At 38.3% G+C, this 26,125-nt stretch overlaps 1 protein-coding gene across 1 annotated transcript in view; it reads left to right on the top strand.

The window, feature by feature from the left end:
- CNTNAP4 (contactin associated protein-like 4) overlaps positions 1 to 26,125 on the top strand; it is a 246,043-nt gene that overhangs the window by 62,255 nt on the left and 157,663 nt on the right. Inside the window, exon 3 of the mRNA XM_015558780.1 lies at positions 13,693 to 13,886. Within this exon, the coding sequence (XP_015414266.1) occupies positions 13,693 to 13,886 (194 nt within the window). The remainder of the gene's footprint in view (positions 1 to 13,692; positions 13,887 to 26,125) is intronic.

The raw sequence follows: 26,125 nt of genomic DNA, 5'->3' as shown, positions 1-26,125 counted from the left end.
CTGCATGCCTCCTTCTAAGGATTGAACCCGCAACCCTGGGCATGTGACCTTCTGGTTCATAGGCTGATGCTCAACCATTGAATCACACCAGCTGGGCTTTTTTTGTTTGTTTCTAATTAAAGTATCATCTCTCAAGAATCATGAAAGTTATAACTTCATTATGAAAACTCTACTTGTAGATCACCTGGGAATTTCATGTAATGCCCATATCATCATATTATCCTCCTATTTTTATGTTGAGGAGCATAAAAGGCTTGGAAATTTGGGTCCAGCCTTGCATATAATTGTGCAGGGATGATAGACTTTAGACATTTTATGAAGGGTGTATAACACAACACAATATTCGTCTACTCAATTACGCATCTGTTGAAGAGAAAAAAGTGGTGCCTCTAAACAAAAATATAAAGTTCTTGACATTTATGTTTGACTATTGAGCCCTGCTGACTCTGGAAATATTACTTTCATATTTCTTAAAGTTACAAATTGCTAATTTAAAAAACACACACTTTATTGAAGCATGCCTGTGTCAGGGCCCAGGGCAGGCCTCCCCCAAATGTCCCACAATGGCATATTGATTATTTTGAATTAAAGTTACTTAAGTGACAGCCAGTGCAAGAAGAACACTCTGACCCTCTGACTCTCTGTCCTCCTGAAAGAGGGAGATAAATCTCCCCTGTGAAAGGTGCCCTCTCTGCACCTGCAGGCTAATGAGGGAGCCATCCTTATCGCCAGCCGGGGAATTCAAGGCTCAGAAACGTGTATAAACACACCTTATTATTTTTTTTTTTTTTACTAATTTGCTACCCAAGCCCAAGCTTTGCTTCGATTCATCCCTAATGAGCACCCAAATGTAAGTTTCTTTGTCCTGCCAATTCTTCACACATTTGTTGTTTCTTTGTCAGAAAGCATAAAAGGCTGACTGCTTCTTTCATATCTTGGAGCATTGTTTATGATCTCCTGTGTGCACAAATTAAATTGTTGTTTTTCCTCTCCTGTTAATCTGGTCAATTATATTTTTAATCCACCCACAAGAACTCAAGTGTGGTAGAGGGGACATTTCTCTCTCCCTGACAATTGATAGACAGAAATCTGTACATAGTTAATGTACACAAATTGATGAGTGATGGGACCATTACTCTAATTAAGGCCATATACTTATTTATCACCTCCAAAATTTTCTTCCCCTCCCCCTTTGGTTATTTATTTTTACTACAACTTAAAAAATGTTTTTCTCTTTTGTGCTAGTTTTCAAAATTATAATGCCAAATTCCCAATAGCAACAACAAATTGACCTTCATTTTATTTTCAGAAAAAGAATATAATAAAGCAGTAACAATTGCAACACAATAATCAGTGCCAGTAATCGATTCTTCATTTTGGGTGTCACAAGAATTTGCTCTTTGTAATTACTGCAGCTACTGTGCACCGTGCTGCGTCTGCTCAGATGCTGTTTTTCAGGCGCCACATTCTTCTCTGTGGGAACAGTGTGTGGGAAAACGCAGGGGTGTGGGTGAGATTCTCAGTAGTGCCAGGAGCAGTTTGAAATTGGCTGGGCAGAAGCAGACCTATTTCTTTGTCCGTCTTTTCTGATCCAGAAAATGTTTGCATTAACTCTCATTCCCAGCTGGAAGCACTACTTTATTATGACTCAGTGGATCAATATACACTGAGAACCCCGGACTATGATAGGTGGCCTGACAATTGTGTGAAAGGCCTCATTGGTTTGAGTGGAAATGAGGTTGCTTTGTGAGACTTTCTTTTTATCAAAAAGGACAATTTAGAACTTTCCATTATACATTACAAATAGAAATAGGAGAGAGATAAACAGAGCAAAATGAGATTTTTTTTCCCCCCTTTCGGCCTGTACTTCCTACCTTTCACATCACGACAGGCTCCATCATGCTCCCTCAAAATGAGCTGATATTTATGTTGGTGGAGGCAGGGAAATAGTTGCCTACTCTTTTTAATACAGAGTAGTTAGTGGTATATAATTTTAGAAGGTATTTATTTCTCGGATTAGGAGAAGCAATGATAAAATTACAAGTTTGTAAGTATAGGTTTAAATCAGATTGATCAATAAGTGTCTTGATTAGAAAAACCACCCAGCAGGGGTTTGTTACATTTGCATCTAGTCTCTATTTTGGCATAAGATAATATCCCAAAATCAAATACATTGAAACTTGATTTGTCTTATATATCAAAGTAAAGAAATCATTTAAAACACATGCAGTAATTGATAATTTAAAAAAATGTAGATGGATGTCAGTCACTGGTAAAATTAATGGTGATGTATTATAATTTTGACACAAATCACATAAGAGCATATTTTCCTCTATAGTTTTAATAAAACCATAACTCTTGTGTGCTCCTCTATATTTTTACATAGGCTAAGAGCCAGATGGGGCTGCCTAGGGGGCTTGGATGTCAGAGGAAGCAATTCATTTGTGTAGCTAAAGGGTCTGCAATCCGAGCATTTCTAGAATTGAGTGTGTGCAAGGAGAATATTGTACCTGCTGGCTTCAGACACTAAGTTCTATTTGTAACCTATTCCATGATGCTATTGTAAAACATTGTATCTGTTAAAGCCAGTGGATTTTGTGTGTGTGTGTGTGTGTGTGTGTGTGTATTTTCAGGTTGTACCAAAAATAATTGTTATGTCCAATGAATGCTTAGTGGCTCTGCTGTAGAGTGCTAAAACGGCTGTATCAGTATTATGCATAGGGTGGAATATTTTTTGAATGAAATAGGTGTATCAATTCTGGTTGACTACCTATATATACATGCAAATAACCTTGTTCTTGACAATCCTCATGTAGTTTTATAAAATCATAATTTATATAAAATGCATAATTAGCAGTGTTTGGGATGTTGGGCACACACCATCAATTAATCCTTTCCCAGGCCAGTTTAAATCTGTGAGTCTGTAGGTTATGCTAGTAGTTGAGGAATATCATGGAAACACCATGTGTTTTTCCATATTGTCCAAACTTTAGCAGCTGAGAGTATTGTAAAAATTAAAGGTGATCCCATTTGTCCTTCACTCCAGAGACTATTTCCTGTATGTGCCCACATATCAGACCACTTCAAGCCCCCGCACCTCTGCTGGTAAAATAGCCACCTTTAGTTGTGTCCGTATTTTCCAGGGAAATTCTCAAACTTTCTGATTTTCTAATCTTTCCTCTGCTCCTTTCCAAAATGGCAGTAGAAAAACGAGGAACTCAGATGACACCATGGCTCGGTTGGGTGGGGCTCCCCTGGTGCATGTGGGTTCTTGCGCTGGTGTCCACTGCGAGACCATTGGTTGGATCCTGTGTCCCAGGCCAGTGGTATCTGCTGGGTGTGGTTGCGGTGATGCTCACCCTGGATGTTTGTTGGTATGCATTGCCAAAGTTAGTGGCCAATCTGTTCCTTAGACTGTCCTTTTGGTGTAGGCCATCGCCCTTTGCTGGCTGGGCCCCGTGACACTTCTTGTTGCTATTCAGCTTTCCTGAAACTGGCTGTGACATTCTTTTGATCAATAGGCAGAGCAGAGGTGCAGTCATCTTTGTACTTTCACTGCCATGTGGAATGGCTTCTGGGGAGCGTGATTCTATAGGTAGGAAATGACAAACACATTGTTCCTTTAATTTTTAAAAAATCATATTAATTTGAGAGAGAGAGAGAGAGAGAGAGAGAGAGAGAGAGAGAGAGAGAGAGAGAATTTGTTGTTCCACTTATTTATCATTTTGTTGGTTGATTCTTGTATGTGCCCTGACTGGGGATCAAACCCTTAACCTTGGCACATCAGAATGAGACTCCAACCAACTGAACTACCCGGCCAGGGTGAAAACACATTATTTCAATAAAAAAAATCTCCTGACAAAGAAAAACCCCACTGGATTGGGTTAAACATACAGGAAAGACTTAATTCAAGACTAATAGAGGGCCCTGACCAGTTGGGCTCAGTGGATAGAGCGTCGGCCTGCAGACTGAAGGGTCCCAGGTTTGATTCCTGTCAAGGTCATCTACCTTGGTTGCAGGCATATCCCCAGTGTGGGGGGGAGGGGGGTGCAGGAGGCAGCTGATCGATGTTTCTAACTCAACTATCTCTCCCTTCCTCTCTCTCTCTCCCTTCCTCTCTGGGGGGGGGGTGCAGGAGGCAGCTGATCGATGTTTCTAACTCAACTATCTCTCTCCCTTCCTCTCTGTAAAAAATAAATAAAATATATTTTTTAAAAAAAGACTAATAGAGGGGGTCAAGACTGGCTATAGGAAGAGATTGAACTCAATTCTTTGAAACAAAAGGTGGGGAAGTTTTTGAGCCTTTGGTTGAGCTAGTGGAAAAGTACTAGAGAGCATTGTATGTGTGTGTGTGGTGGGGGGGGCAGGGGGTGGAGGAGGGGGGAGGGAAATTGGTCAATTTGGTTAGGCCATTTATGTTTGCTAGTTGGTGCTTATGGGCAGCAGGCTCCTCCCCTCCCACAGAGACTGGGTGACTGGGGCTCTGTGTTCTTGATGATTCATTTCAAAGGGCTGACTCTCAGGTCCTTGGGAAAGACATTCTTGAATTGTAAAACTGGAAAGCTGCTTAATGAAGATTTATATCTCAAGGGGACAGATAAATAATTTACAATAGCAAGTTGCTTAAATTAAATGCTCTAAAAAAGGGAGGTCAGAGACCTATAGTCAGGAAGAAACCTGTCTAACATTTAGTCAAGCTGAGGGAACATTAAGACTACCTTGGGCACAAGTACCACTAATAGTTTTTCCCATTGCCTGGAAAATAAACATTTCCACAATGAAATAACACTTAAAAAGGGATATATCATGGAATTAAGTAAAGTCTGTGTATTTAAGATTGAATTATACAAATATCTAAACCTAGAGGTAACCATATCTCAGTAATTGGAAACACGGACTATGTTAATATGTTTTAGTATTTGTACAAATTGGAAAAATATTAATGACTTAATCAATCAGATGCTTGGGATTGGTTTTGCACTTTTGCACCTTTTTGATCTGTGCCCTAATAATGCTGGCTTTTCTGATCATGATGGGTAAATAATGTCTATTGGGTACAAGAGAGTGACTGGTTTGTTGATCCAGAAGAAGTGATATGAGGACATTTAACTCATGACAGCTTATCATCTCTGTCTGGCTGGGGAAGATTTAAAAAAAAAAAAAGGTAGGAAAGCAAAAAATGATGGGCCCAATCCACCCTCTGGGGTATTGTCATTTTGTTTTTTCTGATGCATGATGTCATTTGTTAAGATGACCTGCCTCACTGTACTAGATCTAAATAGAAACTTTTAGAAAAGTTATTATAATGGACTTAAAAAGCAAAACATGGGCAGGTCTTGATTATCATCCGAATTTCTAGACATCATGTGCTAAAAGTAACTTTTCCAAAACTGTGCATTTGAGTTAAATAAAACTTACTGTGATGAAAAAAATGAAGGCGCAGAATTTGGTGTTTTTATAATTTTGTTCTAACTTTTCAAAGGAAATTTGGCTGTCCCCAAAATTGCAAATCAAATACACAAATCAAAATGCCTGAAAAAAGAAAAGGATGTAAACATTTACTTTTTTTTTTAAAATATATTTTATTGATTTTTTACAGAGAGGAAAGGAGAGAGATAGAGATAGAGAGTTAGAAACATCGATGAGAGAGAAACATCGATCAGCTGCCTCCTGCACATCCCCCACTGGGGAAGTGTGCGCAACCCAGGTACATGCCCTTGACCGGAATCGAACCTGGGACCTTTCAGTCCGCAGGCCGACGCTCTATCCACTGAGCCAAACCGGTTTCGGCAACATTTACTTTTCAACCCACTGAATTATTAAAGATTTCAGAAATGTTTGATCTGGAAATATAGGGCTGAGAGTCAGTCTGCCAGTTTGCCATGAGGGGAAATTGATCAACAGCAAAGAACTAAAACTTACGCGAATTGAGTGAGGTATTATTAATTTAGAACCTTTCTGGAGAAATGAAGTGAAAAGCATCTCTTTTCTTTTTATCATATCAAAAAATCCAAAAACAAAGCGATAAATATATCTAGGAAGCAAAGTTTACAAGTTATTAAACTGTGTAACCTTGAGGCAGTTGGTAGCGTGTGTGTGTGTGTGTGTGTGTGTGTGTGTGTGTGTGTGTGTGCAGGTATATGCTTGTGTGCATTACCCAAATGCTTAAGCTTTTTGTTTGGGAACTTCATTGAAAATACTCTTCCTCAAATAAAAGTATCCTGTGATTTTATTTAGTTTGGCTCTAGTTCCAGCTTTGCTACTATTTTGGTGTATGAATTTACAGTCTTATATGCATATGGCTACACATTTATTTTGTTTCTTAATAAAGAATACATTCATTAATCACCTACTATGTGTCAGACAGTGTGATGAACACTCAGGATCTATCAGTGAACAAAATAGGTAAATAATTCTGACCTCCTGGATCATACATTCTAATAAGGCATGATAAAGGATAAATTATAAGAAAATTATATGTTGGGTATAAAGATGTCAATTTCTGTTCCAAAATGAAAAGTGGTTTATAGTAAGATGAATGAGAATAGGATTGATGGGTAGGAGGAATTTAAATAGAGGAGGTCAGGAGATACAAACTTCTGTGAGAGGAATCAGATTTGAGCAAAGATTTGAAGGCAAAGATGTTTGCCCAGTGGGGAAGAGCATTCCAGCAGAAAGAGAGCCTAACAAAGCATGGGGTGGGAGTTGCGAGAATGGCTTAAGTTTGCTCAAAGACCCCAAGGAGGCTGTTGTTAAAGGAGGCGGGCAAGCTGGGATGAAGAGGACAAGAGGTCAGACACGGGGTGGGAGTGGTGTGTGTGTGGGGCGGATCATGTAGAACCTTGTAGGCCCTATACTAAGTGTAAAATTGAGGGTGATTGTGGGTACAGGGATGGTTTTTTATTTAACCTGTTGTGCAGAGAATGGAGATTAAGTGAGCAAAGGTAGAAGCAGGAAGATTTGTTAGGTGGTATTGTGAGAATCCAGGCTAGAGCGATGTGGCTTACCAGTGAAGGTGTGTGTGCCTGTGATGGTGGGGAAATGGTCTAGTTTGAGAGGGGCGAGTCCTACCAACAGCATTTTTGGTTGGTTTGGTAGTTTGGTGAGAGAAAGAGAGGAGTCGAGCACAACTGCATATTTTTTCCTTTTGTCCTGAGAAACTGGAAGAATGGAATTGTCATAAACTGGGTTGGGGAAGAGTGTGACTAGAGTAAGATTTGGGGGAAGAATGAGAGTTTGGTTTGGAAAACGTTAAAGGTATTAAGTAGAAAGTTGAGTGTATAAGTATAGAGTGCAAAGGAAGAGGTGTGGATGGAGATATAAATTAGGGAATTATTGGCATATATATAATATTTAGATTTATGAAGTAAAGAGCGGTTACCCAGGGGTGGATGTGGAGAAGAAGCAGGATGAAGGATTGGGCCCTGGGCATCTCACCCTTAGGAGACAATGAGGGATAAAAGGAAGAACCAGCATGGAGCCTGAGAAGAAGCAACCAATAAGCTAGACAGAAAATTAAGATAATGAGTTTTTTGTGCAGAAGCTACGTGAACAAAGTATATCCAGGCATTGGGAATAGTCCAAAGAACAGATCTCACTGATTGGAAGGAAGACTGAAATCTGACCATTCAATTTAGTAACGTGGCTCTTTGACACGCGCAGGTGAGTGGTGTGAAGTGAAAGCCTAATTGGAGTTGGCCTAAGAGAGAATGAATGAGAAAAATTGCAGAGAGTGAGGATGGACATCTTATTTGAAAAATCCCATATAATAAAATGCTAATATGCAAATCGACCAAACAGTGGAACAACCAGTCGCTATGATGCGCACTGACCACCAGAGGGAAGACACTCAATGCAGGAGCTGTCCCCTGGTGGTCAGTGTGCTCCCATAGGGGGAAGCACTGCTTAGCCAGAAGCTGGGCTCACGGCTGGGAACTGCAGCAGCAGTTGTGGGAACCTCTCCCGCCTCCGTGGCAGTGCTAAGGCCCGCTCCCTCAGACATCCCCCCACAGTGCTCCCAGACTACGAGAGGGCGCAGACCAGACTGAGGGACCCCTCCTCACCCCGGAGTGCACGAGTTTTGTCCACTGGACCTCTAGTGTTAATATGAAAAGCAGAAACATGTAGAGTGGGGTCAAGAGAAGCTTTTTTTTTTTCTTTCTGACAGATGCTTATACATTGATGGGGATGATTCATTAAAAAGAAAAAAAAAATAACGAAGCCCGGGAGAGAGGAGCATTGGCGAAGCGATGACCCTGGGTAGGTTCTGCACACATGGAAGGGGCTGGTGCAGTGAGAAGGCACAGGGACGCTCGGCAGACGCAGCTGGATTCGGGGGTGCTGACCATGCCACCTCAACTTGGTCTCACTTCATCCCTCAACTCTGCTTCCCTCTGTGCTGGCTTCACTCAGCAGGCTCTCCACAGTAATAGCTGCTACAGCTTGATGCCGGAATCCTGTGTTTTCAGCATTCACAGCAGAAAGGAGGATTTCTTTTCCAATTGTCCCAACAAAACCTTGGACTTGCCCCACTGGCTTGGGTCAGGTCACCTGTGCATAACAAGCACTGCGACCAGGGGAGGTGATGATGCCAAGACTCAGGAATGCACCTGAGAAAAAACCAACAATGCACACAGCAGCAATAGAGTCATGTTTCCTTCCGGCAAAAACAACTGTGCTGGCAAAAATACAAAGCAGTTAAAGGTTCCTAATGGTAGCTCGGGGACACAGCAGACCACTTAAGGGAGTCAGACCAATATTGGCACAATGTTCTTTCTGTTTCCTTATATTATTGTAATTTAATGTTGAGATCAAAATGATCTGGGCAACCTTTAGACCCTTGGGGAAGGTTGAAATCACATATGGAAAAATAGTCATTATCTCAGAGGGAGACTTTTCTATGACAATTTTAATAAAGCCAATTATTTTCTAGAAATGTAGATGCCCTAATGGTGGCGAGGAATTGCATTCAACCATGTTCACTTGTGAAATTCAACCATGTTCACTTGTGTTCTGTGCCTTTGAACATCTGTGTCCTTTAAGGCTTTAAGTCCTAAGAAAGAAATGTAGCTCTCCTTTCTGTGTAGTTCTTACCCTTACAAGGTTAACAAACTGATAACTCCTCACCTTCACTGATGACCAACAGGAATGGAAGTCATGCCATTTTTAATATTAGTAGATGATACAAAGGATTCTTTACTATATTTTAAGGTTTTAAGCAAGAATATTTTTTCTTCAAATTTTCATTTTCACTTCCTTGAAATTGTAAGATGTGTCCCCATGACCACAAGTAAATATTGGTAATATCTGGAAAATGAGATATATGAGCCTGAAACATAATTCATCCAGCCATTTATTTATAGTCAAAAAACTCTGAATAAATTGTTTGGATATATTCTTGGGATAAAATAGAGCACTACAGGGTAATGATAGTTGTATAATTATTTCAGGAGTAAAGAACTAAAAAGGATATGATTTTGAAAATGAGATCCTTACACAGATTTAAATTGTTTTAAAAGTAATTTCTTATCTACACTAAAATGATTTGTGTAATATTGAGAACATTTAATTTGCATAATATTGGGAAAATTTACTTAGCTTCTGTAAATCTTTTTTTTGAAGTTTTACTTGAAAAGAAGAGATGTTAAGACATTTAATCTCTAAATAATTAAGTTTAATATGGTACATAAAACTTCTAGTAGAGTACTTAGCATAGAATAGGCACTGGATCATTTTTACTTTGCTTTGCTTTCTTGGCAGTTCATAGCAACATATATTCTAGAAGCAAGTTCCTTAGGAATCTGATGTTTAAAAGTGGTAGGCGACACTTTCATAAGAGATGCCTTGTTCTGTGGTCATTCAGTAACTAAGCTTTTTCAAAGCTCAGCTCTATTGTGATCATAACTCTGTTTGGAGTCAGTAGCAATAATAATGGCTTTACAAGTCAAAAAGTAACAACTACCATATACTCTCATGCTTGCTGTGTGTGAGAGAAAACAATTGATACTTAATATGTTTTCAAAAATTTAATGCTCATACCAACACTGCAAGACTTATTTAAAAACAAGTTGCATCAGTAAGAGGACCAAGGTCACATCAACGGGGAGGGTTTTTATTTTTAAACGCGAGTTTTCAGGCTGTTTTATGAGATTCAAGAAATGTGTTTTTTTGGAAAAGACTTATGAAACTTTATTATGCCAAATCTCAGTAGAGAGGCCAACGCAGGAGAAAAATGAGGGTGGAATAGGGAAAGGGAGATGGCAATGTGGGGCGGGGGCGGGAAATGAATGAAGGGACAAGACTCTTGTTTTTGTTTTGTGGGACAAGTGTCTATAACCACGGGATCGATGGGCTTATGGAAATACGGTCTTTGGTCTCACGAGTATTTGTCTAGTGATGTTGAATATATCATTGTGTTAAAAGCATCATTGAAGACAAATAGTGCTTGGCCAGCAGCTGGAAAGTTTGGTGAATGAATAAAATAAAGATGCATTATTATATTGTATTTTATAGTAATTCAGAGTTGAAAATTTGCTGGAGAAAGCCATTTCTTTCTCCGTTAAGAAAGTACCTGTGATGATAATGTATCTCCAGAAGGCTGGGTGGTTTGGCAGAGGCCATATGACTGGGGCAGTCTGACCTCAGCTGTAATCGAATCTTCAAGTCATGTCACTCATGTCCCTACCTGTCATCACAGGCTGGCACTCCGTCTCTGTCTCTATCATTGCATTTTCCGTATCACTGTTTGATATTTGTTTTAAAATTAAAAGAAGCATAATACTCCATCACACACACCATGTGTGCCTGCATAGCTGCATGGCTTAAATCTAAGTAGGACTCCCTGTGGCCCCGACTTCTCCCTTGGTAAAGCCTTGGAGCATCTGAATTTCCATTACTTTATTGGTGTGCCTCCTTGATGATAGAGCTTAATTTGCATATCAGTGGTACCTTTTCAGCATTGGTGAGAAATTGAAATGTTCAAGGTGAATTAATCGCTAATGTTTCAAGTTGGCTTGTGCAGCTGTGACAGTGAGGGATGGGGAAGAGGGAGCGGTCAGTGAGAGGCTCCTCTTTTTCCTGGTGAGAAATGATGATCCAGTTACTGAAATCACGCATTCTGTTTCCTCACTGTGCTTCTCTCATGTGTTCATGTTTAAAATTCTGGTCTGTAAAGAAGTGTCAGAAAGCCAGAGAAATATTACCTAATTCTGTATTTTAAAATGTATCCTCATTATTAACTTTAGACCATTACAATGAACTAGAAAGAGCAAGAAGCAAAATAATCAGCATTTTCTCCCAGGTATGTGTTGATATAGGTAACATTCCACATGTAGAAATGTCCGGTTAAGATGATGGCTGGCTGGGGGCACATGCTTCATGCTTTCCCATCTTTTCTATGTGAATAAGTGATAAAATACAGAGAGACAGGCAGTTGCATCAGCAAGAGGACCAAGGGTGCTTGGGTCACATCAGGCCCCAGAAGACTTTCCACTTCCAAATGTTTACTAGGCCCCGGGACAGAATAGTGAAGTTAGATAGGATGGTGGAGGACGCTACGCACTCGCCCACTCCCATCATGTACCCCCAACACTGATCACCCTGGAGTCGGGTCCTAGATAACTGGGGACAACCCATTGCTCTGGAGCCCCTTCCAATTAGCCAACCCACAGGAGCCCGTGAACCTACCTAACCACACCCATTTATTAGCTGTCTCCAACAGCTTCAACTTGTCACCTTTCCCATGGTGCATCTCCCTGCGTGGCTCCAACCTTCTCTTCAAAAAGTTCTGCCTTTCATCTATCAGAGTGTCAGTGTGTGTGTCTGACCTCAAAATAATTTTTAGCCCTGGCTGGTTTGGCTCAGTGGATAGAGCGTTGGCCTGCAGACTAAAGGGTCCCAGGTTCGATTCCAGCCAAGGGCACAGGCCAGGATTGCGGGCTTGTTCTCTTCCCTCCACCCCCAGTAGGGGTCATGCAGGAGGCAGCCAATCAATGATTCTCTCTCATCATTGATGTTTCTATTTCTCTATCCGTCTTTCTTCCTCTCTGAAATCAATAAAAATATATTTAAAAAATAATTTTTAAATCTTATAAAACAGTTAACACAGATGTGTCCCTTTAGATCTCACAGTGGCGTGTGCTGCACTATAATAGCAAACATTTATCGGGCATCTCTTGGCACCAGAGCCTGTACGCTTGGTTATCTGAAATGGCATATATGTCAAGTTTAGTGCTTGAATAAAAACTGTTGTTCAGTTAATGCTAATCTCTATCTAAAATGTCAGACCGTATCAGAGTTTCAGGGTAGATGAAAAATAATGGGGGAAAATAAACATGTATTAATGTTCCTATTGGAGTGTTATATAATAGGTGTTCCATTTTAATAGTATTGAATACTAGATAATTATGGATCCAAATATGTGTCAAACTCTATTTCAGGACATTGACAGTGATTATATATTACTTACATAATAAGCAGTGTCAGTATTACTTAAGATAAATATATTTCCCAAATAAAGTATTATTATTTAAACTGAGGAATGAAACATCTTGAGACATACAGTAGTCACATCTATAATTTTCTTGTGTGCGTTGGCTAAAACAAAGCAATGTTTTGTTCTACAGATATTTCCTTGAATATGCAACAAACTTATATTTTTCACTTCTGAATGCTCAAGCACAACTTGCTCTGTGACCTTTTCCATGATTCTCCCCTCCACCACCACTATTCTTTCCTCTCTCTTCCCAGATAGGATAGAACCAGTGGTGTATTGATAAAATGGCTGGGGTGGGGGCGGGTAATTGAGACTGGCAATTTCTGTGATTTAAAATACTCCTGCCATGGCCACTTGTAAAGATGGCTATGTTTAACAATCGGCTTGCAAATTCCTGAAAATTTAATGGTCTCTTACACACTGTTGCAAGCCACTTTCTACAGCATAGAACTCTCAATCATTTATTGTGCTATTGTTCCCTGCACATGCCCCATCATTAGCATTTTTCATGTTGTGTTTCAAATATGCTTTAAAAAATGTTTTTATTGATTTTGAGAGAGAGAGAGAAAAGGAGAGGGAGAGAGAGAGAGAAACATCGATGAGAGAGAACTATTAATTTGTGCTTCCCGTGCACTGTACTGGGGATTGATCCAGAAATTTACTGTCTGTTTCTTATGTAAGACTATAAACACAGTGAGGGTAGGGATAATTTCTTGACCATCTTTGTATTCCTGGTTTAATGGTGTACTTCCTACTCTAAGGATTCGACATGATCACATGTAGTTTTCTAGTTCCACTATAGTGTGAAGGTATTCCCTAAGTCCAGTTCTGAGCAAAGAAATTAAAGGCCACATCATTACCCATTAATGCATGTGGGTAGTAAACTTGCTATTTCCTAGTGTTGGCAAGAATGTCCACCTGTTGAATTAAGCACTTTAAACATTCAATGAGACCCCTAGTTCTTCCCAGTGTCAGGAGGTTCTAATACCTAGAAATGAATATAAATAATTGACATAGACTCCATTCACTTATATTAAACTCTTGTTATCCCACCACCCCCTACATTTAGGAGAAGTTTTATGCTTTGGATATTTGACTTCTTCAGTTCCATAGAGGAATCAAGTCTTACTAGCATTTCTTTTCCACTAACAGATTTTTAACTAATTTTTTTGGCCAATTTTCTTCTATTTTCACAAAAGGAGCTGGTGGCTGGTCTCCACTTGTGTCAAACAAATACCAGTGGTTACAGATTGACCTCGGAGAGAGAATGGAGATCACTGCCGTGGCCACCCAAGGCGGATATGGGAGCTCCAACTGGGTGACCAGCTACCTGCTGATGTTCAGCGACAGCGGCAGGAACTGGAAACAGTATCGACAGGAGGACAGCATCTGGGTATGTGTCTCCACAGAACGCACAGTCTCTCAGGGAAATAGTATGGTCACCCCAAGAAACAGAATCTTTAGAATTACTTAGAAAATATTTTTCAAGAGAAAATACAGTAATATTTATTTTCTAATACATTTTATGACCTAATTTGTGAAACTACTGAATTTAAATTTATTTCACAGAGTCCTCAGAAATTGAAAAAAAAATCTGATTAGTTCACTAAATAGTGTGAAAGTCTAAGAAATAAAACGCATAAAAATATTTGTTTTTTTTTTCAATAATATAGTAGTTTTGTACTTTTTTAAAGGTTGGTCAAAAGAATTTATTTCTTTTATTTTTTCTGATGACTCTGAGATTTCTGAATTAAATCACACCCCCATCCCCAGTATATGGAGGTTTTTATAGATAATATTGGAGTATTTATAATATGTATACAGATATATGATTTATATATAAACCATTCTCTAGTGATTTTAAAGTGGGTAAGTATGTAAAATGATATGTTTTGTGGACAGTGGCACAGTTCCTATAAGAGAGAGATGGACAAGGAGGCAGTGTGTAAAAACGTGGGTGTATTTATAGTTGACTGTATATAAATGCCTTGTGGAAGAGGGAAGCTAAAGGAAGTTTGCTTGGTGATGAAGCAAGGACTTCTTTGTTGGTGTATAAAAGTCTTAATATGGATCTTACATTGGAAAGGGACAACATACAGCAATCAAAGAACTATATTTTCTCCCTCTGGCTGAGCTGCCAGAACCAGAGAAAATGAGTAACTTAATGAAGCATCATTCTTAGCACACAGATAATTTGGAAACCTATTTGGGCACAGAATGATAATTTTCTTTGATCAGTCAACTGCCTTTCTTTTGAAACTGCCTAGAACTCCTTTATACATTATAAACGCGCTGAAGAAATGGACTATGTATCTCTGAAGCACTTGGTGGCCATTCCTTGCGTTTTATTGATGTAAATTGAATTGAGAACTAGCCCTGTTCTTTCTCTAGAGAGAACAACAGTTGGCCTGGAAGAAGTTGCTTATTGGCATTTTTGAGAAAAGCTGCCTTTAAACCCAAAGCAGGTTGAAATTGTGTATAAGAGCGAGAATAAATGGATATTATGGTTGAATTAATTCCATGAAAACCATTCAAACTAGGGGTAAAATAAACAGCAATTATGAACCAATAACAATGAAAGCTTAATGAGGTATTTATTTTAACTAGAAGTTTGAATAGTTTTTTTACTCTTTTTCTAAATTGAGCATTGGATTTTAAACTAGATAAGGAGTGGCAAAAACATGCTAATATTTAACTGTGTTAAGTAAAATGTGTGTTTTGACATTTTTAAAGATGGTAGATCAACCATGAAAATTGTTTTGCCGTTCCTCAAGCTTGGGAAATGCCAAACCGAGACAGTGCCATTTGCCTTTTTTGGTTACTCCTGTTAAAGGTGAGGTGCTGCAGGTGAAGTTGTGGCACAAATAATACCCTTACCTAATCCAAACCAATCGATGTAAAGACAAATGGCATCTAGCACAATTACCGGTCAAGGTAATATTTTTTAGTACGTACTGTCTTCACCTTTTGAGTCTGAGCACCCTGAAAATAGAGACTGTACCTTCTAACCGTTCATCTCAGCATCATTTCCCAAGTCCTACCTGCACCTGGCATGTTTCAGGAAAATACTGTATGTTTTGTTGGATGAATGCATGAAGGAATGAATGAGTGAATGATGAATAAGTGAAAGACATTTTTTTGTAGGGTTCTTTTATGATTACAGTAACTAAAAGTGACTCCTCCTTTTAGTACATTTACATTGTACCAGTTGAATAAATTTAGAGTTAGGATGGTGCATTTCTCTCTCCCCTATAAATTATGAACTTTTTATTTATGAGGGAGGGTTTATCTTTCTCATCTCTGCATTTCTGGCCTTCATCACCCACTGGGGCACATGATTTTTGTTGAGTGGATTATGGAAAAAAATGAATGAATGTATTTGAATACATTGATCTCCTAACGTGTGCTTAACCTTGTGCAAAATTCTGGGAGGTATTAAAAGAGCTCATGCTAGTGTCAGGAAAGATAAAGCACATCAGAGCAAATAAAAAAGTGATCCAGAGGAGTGTGCAAGTATGAGGTACAGACTTCTAGAGGTTTGGAAATTGCCATAATAGGGAGGTCACTGGGACTGAATTTGTCAGAAGAGCAGGGTTTGCTTTGGTATTGAAAGAAGCATTATGACTTAGATTATGGAAGGATCAAGGAAACTGTTCCATGAAGCTAGACAAGTGTGAACAAACCATGGACATGAGAGATATCCAGTTTCCCATGTACTAATCAGTGAGACTGCTGGTCCAAATGGACTGTCAGGTGTGGGAAGGTCTGGATAATACTTTTGGATGTGATAACAAAAACTTATGGATAGCTTTGAATGTCAAGATCAAAATTAAGACTTGGTAAATCAGTTACCATGACCACACATAAAATAGGTTAGGCTCTGGTGTAGATAGAACCACCCTAAATCCTCAGACCTTGGTGATTCATTCTCTCTCTCTCTCTCTCTCTCTCTCTCTCTCTCTCTCTCTCTCTCTCTCTCTCTCACACACACACACACACACACACACACTCTTGCTACTCTTCATCCCAGGTGGTTGCCGAGTTCTGTTCTCCTCCACACTCAGGCCTCACTCTGAGGGAAGCACACTTTGTGTGTGAACCTGCTGTTTGCCAAAGCAGGAAAAATGCAACTTGGTGACATTCTTACCAGAATAACACAGATCACTTCGATTTGGATTTTCTATTTCCGCCAAAGAACACTTTTCAATTAATGTACATAGTAAGGAATATAGCATTTTACAAATATGTATTTCCTAACTTCTTTTTCTTTTTTGTATTTTTTTGCCTAGTTTTTCTAGATATTATGGGAGCTATAAAAATTAAACAAAACATGCCAATTTTCTTTAAGAGCTTCACAGTCTGCTCCAGATGATACAAATAAATTCACGAAAGAGACTTAGGAAACACATAAGGCATTCCCCGGGTATGTGGTGGAAAGAGAAGAAGAGATAACTGTTACAAATTTAGAAACAAATAAAATAAACCCATCAACATGGATTGAAATGCAGTGAGGATGCCTCTCCTTTGATCCCATTTCAAGCACTAGAGAAACAAAGACTTCTGTGTACCTGAAAGAATTAATAAAACACCTGCTGCTTCTTCCAAATAATCTTTAAAAAGAAGGGCAAAGTATTGTATTTATTATCATACAAGTCATGTGCATGTTTCATAGAACTGTTAACCTGACAGATACATGATATTTTAAAAATTACACCTTAAAATATTTCTTCAGCATAAAATTTATAGTTCAGTGCTCACCAGTATACTTTGCACCAATGGCTTTACCAGATGGCATATAAATATTTTCCAAAAACTTAGAAAATGCAAGCCACTAAAGTGTTCTCAGATTGAAGACAGAATAAACTCCCTCACCATCTATGACCAAAAGACTTTTTAAAGTCAGTTTATTGTAAAGGATTGAAAAAGTAAATGTAAGGTATAATTTTCAGTCATCTAAGAACAATTGCTGAAATTTCATGAAACCAGGATCTTAGAAATTATCTTAAGTAGATCCACATGTGCAGGCACTTTATACCTTGAGGCCAAACTGTTTACATTCTCTCTGGTACAGGCACAGGATTCTTTCACGCCGCAGACTGTAAGGACAAGGAATGGGATGGCCCCAATTTTAAGAATTATTTAAGGAAATATGATTGTTATGCACAAGAATAGTTTGCTTTTTTTAGATAGATTTCAATTGTATCTGATATTTCAAACAAAAAATCTTTAGCATATTTCTAAAGTTAGTATGATTTTGTTTTTTAATTAGAAGTGTCTGTCATTGAGTTTGGGTGGTGAAAGACATGAATCCCCTGTGACATGATCAATTGGATGGAAGTATCACCTGTCAGACGTTATTTATGTTATTACTATCACTTGAATGATTGACTTGTTAACTCTGTAAGCTGCACAGGGCAGAAACACTGCCTGCAAAGATTTAAACATGTATTTGTCTCCAGTCAACCCACTGGGTGGTTTTAGCAGGAAACCAGAGGAGGCAGAAATCCAGGTGGAGGTGTGCTGTGAGCTTGGTGCACTCCCACCTTCCGAGATGCTTCTCTCGTAGCCCTGTCCCTGTGGTGAGCCCTTTGTTGAATGACCGCAGCTACAACAGTTATTTGTGGTGATTGATGTAAAGTACAACAGTACTAATGCCACGTACGTCACGGCAACTCATCAAACTTAATGCAATGCAGCACTTGCCTCAGTACTGGAGAAATGCCTAGAGCTGTGGTCGGCAAACTGCGGCTCACGAGCCATATGCGGCTCTTTGATCGCTTGAGTGTGGCTCTTCCTAAGCTTTAGGAGTACCCTAATTAAGTTAATAACAATGTACCTACCTATATAGTTTAAGTTTAAAAAATTTGACTCTCAAAAGAAATTTCAATCATTGTACTGTTGATATTTGGCGCTGTTGACTAACGAGTTTGCCGACCACTTAGAGCATGCGTTAAGCTGCTTCTGCCTTCCCAGGGAATCTCCCATTTATATTTATATTTAACTATGAGTTCTCCACCTTTTTGAAAATGAAAATGATTAACCTACTATTATGAGGTTAAAGGTGGCTGCATTTGGGTTTTTAATATGAAATCAATCATGAATCGAAACACTTTACTAGGTACCTTCTCTGTCAAGTAGTGTGGTTTCTTTCACCTTGTTGCATTTGTGCCCAATTGATTACATATTATGTTAGTCCCTTCCCATAAACTTCTTTGGACACACATATGGGAACTTTATATTGATATATAATATACAGCTAATATGTGAATGCCTATGAATTGTAGGTATACATTATAACTATAGGGTAAATGGTTATGTTGCTCCACATTCTTCAAATTGATCTGTCTCTAAGCAAGCAACTTAAAAATTATTTGGAGTGAGTAGAGTTAGCAGTAAACTTGATTTGGTTCCTTCTTCAGACTGCACACTTACATTCAAGATCATTCTCAAATCATCAACCAGAGAATAACATGTTTTAAAACCATTTTACAACTTGTGTCTCACACTTTACCATGTGACAGTTCAGCGACAACAACATCATCCCTCTTCTCTGTTCCTCTTGTCATTCCTGTGAAGTGATGTCACTGTTGTCTACTTGTGGCTTTCTCATTCCCCAGTCCCAGGAGGCTACATTTGTAGTTCTTCTCTCTTGGAAATAATTCTGTCCTTTTGAAATGTTTCTTTATTGTTCTTTAAGACCTAGACAACTGGGTCTTCTAGGAAATGAATGCATTAGGCTCTCTTTCCTAGTTTTACATTTTAATTTCCAAACTTATCCAACATATTTTAATCAGAGAAGTGGATAGAAAAATATATAAAGCTAGAAAGTAGGGGATAAGATTTGGCATTAATACAATATAGTCCTTAAAAATCTAAGAGAATCTTACTATTTGTTATTTTTCTTAAATAATTTTTTTAAATCCTCACCTGAGGGTATATTTTTATTGATTTTTGGAGAGAGAAGAATGGGGAGAGAGAGAGAGAGAGAGAGACATTATAGTGAGAGAAACATTAATTGGTTGGTCCTGCACGCACCCTGATCAGAGATTGAACCTAAACCCACAAACTTTTGGTGTGTGGGATGACACTCTAACCAACTGAGCCACATGGGACAGGGTGAATCTTACTATTTTTAAAAAAGATAATTCAATAATGTGCTTAACATAAAGGTGAAATTTTAAAATCAGTAATTTATCTTCCTACATATAAATAATGAAGTAGACAATATAAAAGGAATACATGCTTCACTTATAATAGAACCAAGAATGAGTAAATATCAAGGAATAAACTTAAAAGTAAATGAAAAAGATATATGAAAATAATATTTAGGATATTAAGAACATAAAAGAGGACTTGATTAAATACAAGGACATAGCTGTTTGAAATAGGAAAAAATACTATAAAGCTACTCATTTTAAAATGTATTTGTCTCCAGTCAAATAACCCACTGGAAAGTTTTAGTACAATAACCAATAAAAGTGGAATCATTCCTAATTTCCCATATAGTGTATATGAGAAAGTAGATAAGTTAGGAAAAATAACAGTGGTGAGAAGAATCTACATGTTAGGAAAATCTTCTAAATCTGTATTAATTAAAATAGGATACTGGCACATGAAAATATTGTGGAAGGAACAAAATAGAAAATCCATTACTAAGTCCAAATACATTTAGGGATTTGCCTAAGATAGATATAGCAGTGAAAATATGTAAATTAGTCAATATGGAACTTGGTAAGCTATAGCTTCTAGAAAAATAACAACATTTTTATAAAACATTTTTATATCAAAATAGATTTTAGATTATTTGAATGCTTAAAAACAATGCAGACATAGAAAAGTATTAAAAGAATACACAGGACAATGTATAGATAAAAATATAATATTGGAAGGGGCATGTCTTTCTAAGCAAGAGAACCAAACCCAGATGCCAAAGAGGAAAAGATGAAAAATTAGATAATATTGAGAAAATGCTAGGGAAAAAAGTAGCATAACAACATTATAAGAAGGAGTATAAATTGAAAAATATTTTAGCCTATGTGATGGCAATGCCCACTTTGATTCACCAGCAGCGGTCTTAGACTAAGATCCATTTCAGACTGACTATGACTGATATTCATTCACCTGCAAGTTTATCTACACTAATAAAAGACAAACATGCAAATTGACCGTACCATTGCTACATCTTAAGCCACGCCCACAAGCCAATCAGAGCGACTATATGCAAATTAACCCAACCAAGATGGCGGCTGGCAGCCACAGAGCTGGAGCAAGCAGGAGGCTTGGTTGCTACAGTGATGGAGGAAGCCAGGCTTCCTGCCTGCTGCTGCCAGCTCTGAGCTCCACTCAAGGCAACAAAGTTTTAATTATAGAAGATAAATAAACCCCAGATACCTGCATTTAGCTGGCCATGGTCATTGAGCTGGAGTGAGCAGGAGGCCTGGGTTGCCCCTGGCGATGGCTCTGAGCTCCACTCAAGGCTACAAAGTTTCAATTATAGAAGGTAAATAAATCCCAGAATTAAAAAAAGAAAAGAAAAAAAGGAGAGGCTGGGAGCATTGCCCTATATAATAAAAGGGTAATATGCAAACTGACCCTAACAGCAGAATGACTAGGAATGACTGGTCACTATGACACTCACTAACTACCAGGGGGCAGAAGCTCAATGCAGGAGCTACCCGCTGGTGGTCTACCAGTAGAGCAGTGATGGTAGGAGCCTCTCCCTCCTCCTCAGCAGCACTAAGGATGTCCAACTGCAGCTTAGGTCTGCTCCCTGCTAGCAAGTGGACATCCCCCAAGGGCTGCCGGGCTGTCAGAGGGATGTCTGACTGCCAACTTGGGCCCAATCCCCCAGGGAATGGGCCTAAGCCAGCAGGCGGACATCCTCCGAGGGGTCCCAGACTGTAAGAGGGCATAGGTTGGGCTGAGGGACCCCCGAGTGCACAAATTTTTGTGCACCGGGCCTCTAGTTTAGATATAAGAAGGATAAAGGTCAGGCAACAAACAGCATGTACAGCAACAGCGTTCTGGATGCTCAGTTCTGCTGAACAGCTTCTAAATATGCCAACACCTTGAATTGGGATAAACATGATCACAACAGACAAGGCTGAGTGGGTGGGACTACCACAGATCGGTAGAGCCATCAGCTCTAGGGTCCTCCGTACCTTGCAAATGATGTAACTCTTTGGAGATACGTGTCAACCCTGATCTCCAATGTACCTACATCTTGTCAATCCCAAGTTACTTACTGATTACAGGGTATGTCTGTGGTTCCCAAATTTTACTGCACATTGTAATTCTGATTCCCAGGTAGCATCCAAGCCAATTAAATAATATTTGGGATTTAAAAAAATGTTCCCAGGTGATTTAAAGTATGGGAACAATTGGATTAATAAATAAACAAACTTGACAATCAAGTACAGATTCTTAGTTTGGTAGAAACATAATCCCCCGATGCCAATTCATCTTAGATCCAGTATACATTATTTGAGTTTATGTTGAAAGAAGGATTTGGCTAAAGATCTAGTCTAGGCAAAACAAAAGGCTATTCAATCTGATGTTAACTAACTTTGTCCTAATTTCTTTAACATTTAAAGCTATGCGATAGCTATGTAAAGTTATTTAAATTTAAAATTTTTTTTTAATAAAATGAAACAAAATTAAAAACAAAGTCTCTCAGTCATATTACCCACATTTTAAGTGCTCAGTAGTCAAATTAAGCTAGTGGTTACTGTATTAGCACACTCCTAGGACATATCCATCAGCACAGAAAATTCTATTAGTACATATACAAAGCATGTTTTTAAAGTAATATAAAAAATTGAATTTTATTTTGTTTAAAATATATACAGGCAGTTCATAGAAAGAAAAAAATTTAAATATGTACAATTGTTCAACCTTATTCAGTATTTTAAGAAATGCAAATTAAAACGAGCGTCAGGTAACACCTCCTAAAAGAATGAAACAAATGTGAATCTTGGCACTACAGTGACCTAAGTTTCCAAGTTGTATATAAGAAATTAACGTCTTTTATTTTAATGGTTTTGTATTAAACGTAATGGATGTTCTTAGAAAATTTTAACTACTGCATCAAAACCATGGTATTATGGATCCTACTGTTTAATAGGAAGAAGATAAAAATGAATTTTAAGGAAAAGCATTTTTAAAACAAGAAGAAAGAACATTTACTAAATACTTCTTATATGCCAGGCACTATTCTACATGTGTTATATATATTTATTCAATTGACTTTCACAACCCAGTGAATTAGGGACTGTGATGATGAGCAGTTTGTATTGAAGAAAACTGAGGGCTGGTGAGGTCATTTTCCCAAGGCCACGTAGCTAAATGGGGCATGGTTTGGATCCCCAAGAATCTAGCCTAAATGTATTCCCTATGCAATCTTTTCAAGTCTCATGTGTTATGAAATCAACATTTTGAAGGAGAACTCAAATGATTCAAGACTGGAAAACACTGCCTTGGGCATGGTGAGAGAGGCACTTTCAAATTCTGCTGGTGGGAGAATACACAGGTCCAAACTCTTTAGAAGGTAATGCATGTTTTTAGTATATTAAAGGAAGGGAGTCCAAAACAATGTTGGTTAATGCTTGAAATCTATCCAAATATATAATTTACACCAAAAAGCAACTGGAACAACTCCAGGGTTTATCCTGCAAGTTCACTTGCACTCTACAAAGGAAACACATGCAAGGATTTTCATTGCCTATAATAGCAAAATAACATTGATCTAATACTCTGGCAGTAGCTCACTTGCTTAAGTATATTATAGTACTTCCTCATCAATGGAATATTTTTTTTCCTTTTCATTTTATTTCTATTTTTTTTAAAAAATCCTTTATTGTTGGAAGTATTACATATGTCCCCCTTTATCCCCCATTGACCCCTTCTAGGCTGCCCCAGCCTTGCTCCCTCCCCACAGACCTTCACCACCCTATTGTCAGTGTCCATGTATACAAGGTCTTTGGTTGATCTCTTCCCACTCCCCTACCATCCTTCACCTTCCCTCTGAGATTCAACAGTCTGCTCCATGCTTCTCTGTCTCTGGATCTATTTTGTTCATGAGTTTATTTTGTTCACCAGATTCCACATGTGAGTGAGATCATGTGATACTTGTCTTTCTCTGCCTGTCTTATTTCACTTTGGAATGATTTATGGCCATCAAAAACATGATATAAGAACACATATGTAATACCCTTTGTAATAAAAAATTTAAAAAAAAGAACATATTCGCCATTTCTGAGTGAATTTGTAGTGAGCTGTCACTTGGTACTAAAAAATGAATCATAAGGAATTAAGAGGAAGAGATGAGGGGCAATGGATAGAATATATGTTAATTTAATAAAAGCACAGGTAAACATTAGGTTATATGAAATTTCTAATGGGATAAGAAACAATTGTAAATTAAAATGAGTGTCAGGTAACACTTTCTAAAAGATAACAGAAGAGAATGGAGAGGAAATAGTCCAATTATTGCACTTTTAAGAAAATAGGTAATGGTTATTTCCTGCTTGTTATATGACATTATCTTCTATCATTTATTGATAATAGAAAGTTTATGGGAGTTATCAATATGAATCCTCATATATTTATTTTATTAGTTATTTATAATATATATTTACATTTATACAATGGTTGGGTGATCTTTGATCATTTTATGACAGAATAGAAAAACATCTTCATTCTGATAGTAAGTTGATCTTTGAGTCAGTGCCCAGTCAGAAAAGCAGAAACTACTCTGGGCATCTGAAACTGGGAAGTCATCATAGGAAACTGGATGCAGGTTATGGAAAAGTTGATCAGTCCAAGGGGTGGGGGAGGAAAGGGAAAGGGGAGGCAACTTAGAGCTTAGCAACAGCAAGAAGATGCTGTAACTCCAAGAGCTGGACTGATAATGAGAAGAAGGTGGTGCTCTCAGAACTTAGAGGCTGGCATTGTTCATTTAGCTCTAGGACCATGGCAGGGCCTGCCCATTTGAGAATTATGGGAGCAAGGAGTGCCCATGGGGAGCTGGACCTTGTAAACAACAGCCCCTACCTAGTCGCTGCTGCTTGAGGCAGAGCAAAAGAAGGAGAAATATCCTGGCTCCGCCCTTCCTTTAACCCACCCATCTCTCTTTAGGGCCCAGCTGGAAGCTTGCTAACCCAGGAGCCTCAGCTATATCACTGAACCCTCCTGTGTCTCAGAACAGAACAGGGAAGCAAAGATATACATGGTTCTAAATGAAATAAGAAAATTCCAGTAGAGGCCTCAGAAGGCATGTTACTAAGGACAACTCACCTCTATGAGCTTCTTTGTATTTCACTTACAGAATGAGGGTGCAGGTAGAGTCCAAGAACTTAGTGAGTGATCTCTCATTCCTTTTCAGTTGTAAAATTGCATGCTTCCCCATCAACTCACAAAGAATATAGACCAATAATATTTTAATACTGAAGAAATTAAGATTTTAAGAGAGTAAGTCCTGACGCTAAGTTTGTTATCTAGTGCCGCGTTTATAACCTTTTATATTTAACTCTCTTCCCTTCTGCTAATATTCATGAGTATGCAAAGCTGGCAAATGGTATTTCAATATATTGAAAGAAGGAAATCCATGGTGAAGAGGGAACCATTGGTTTAGGGTTATTTTTTAAAATACACCATTTACTCTAAGGCAGTAGAATGATGTTATCATTAATAAATTATGAATTCAATCCTTTGTTGTTTATCAAAACACTTACTGTAGTTCCAAGAATAGATTTGCTTTCTATGTGGGAAAGATCGCATTTGCTTTATTCCTCATCAAATATTTTGAAGATGAGTGCCACGGTGCATCGCAGAGCGCCAGGTAGAAGAATGCATGTGTGGGTTCATACATTTCTGTTGTTGCTTCTGGGATGAGGCTATGACACGCGTTTGGTGTATAAAAACCAGCAGGCTACTATATTTTATTGAAATGTTTTGCTTGGCGGGCAGACCTGATGGCTGTGTCCAGCTCTACACCTGGCAGATTTTATTGACAGCTTCCTGTGTTCCACAGCTCCAATCTCAGATGCTTAATCATCACTCTTAGGATATTCACCAAGTTTCCTCCTGGTTTGTACTCTTCATTTATCTGAGGCAGGCTTGCTAAATATTCTTCAATGCATTGCTTCTAGCCAGGGACTTCCAACCACTTACTCTCCAGTCCCCCTCCAGTATTCACCAACTTGTATCTAGGGTCTTTATCTCCAAAGACATCTGCAATAGTGTTATTTCCAAGCAGTCTTTCCGGATTACTTTTCATGGGTTGTTATGTATAACTTTAATTGACTGAATTTCAAACTCATTCATGTATTTTTCATTCTGTCTCACTCTACTTATGTGTTTTCCTTTAGTCCAAATTATATACATGACATAAATAAAAACCCAAATGCTGTTAGCTAAAATGCATAGTATGTGTATTGTCTCCATTAAAAAGTTTAATCATTTCTTAATTAAGGTTATGAATTCCTAGTAGATAGGAACCATGCTTTCTATGCTTTAGAATAGATATTAATAATACCGTAAGAGTAAAAGGAAACACTTTTATGATTACTTCAAATCCAAAATGCAATAACCTGGCAATATGTGTGCTGCTTTACAATGCGGAGGTCTGTGTAT

Source organism: Myotis davidii, unplaced genomic scaffold (assembly GCF_000327345.1).
Source record: "Myotis davidii unplaced genomic scaffold, ASM32734v1 scaffold453, whole genome shotgun sequence".
NCBI lineage: Eukaryota > Metazoa > Chordata > Mammalia > Chiroptera > Vespertilionidae > Myotis > Myotis davidii.
This window is presented reverse-complemented; position numbering and strand designations above follow the sequence as displayed.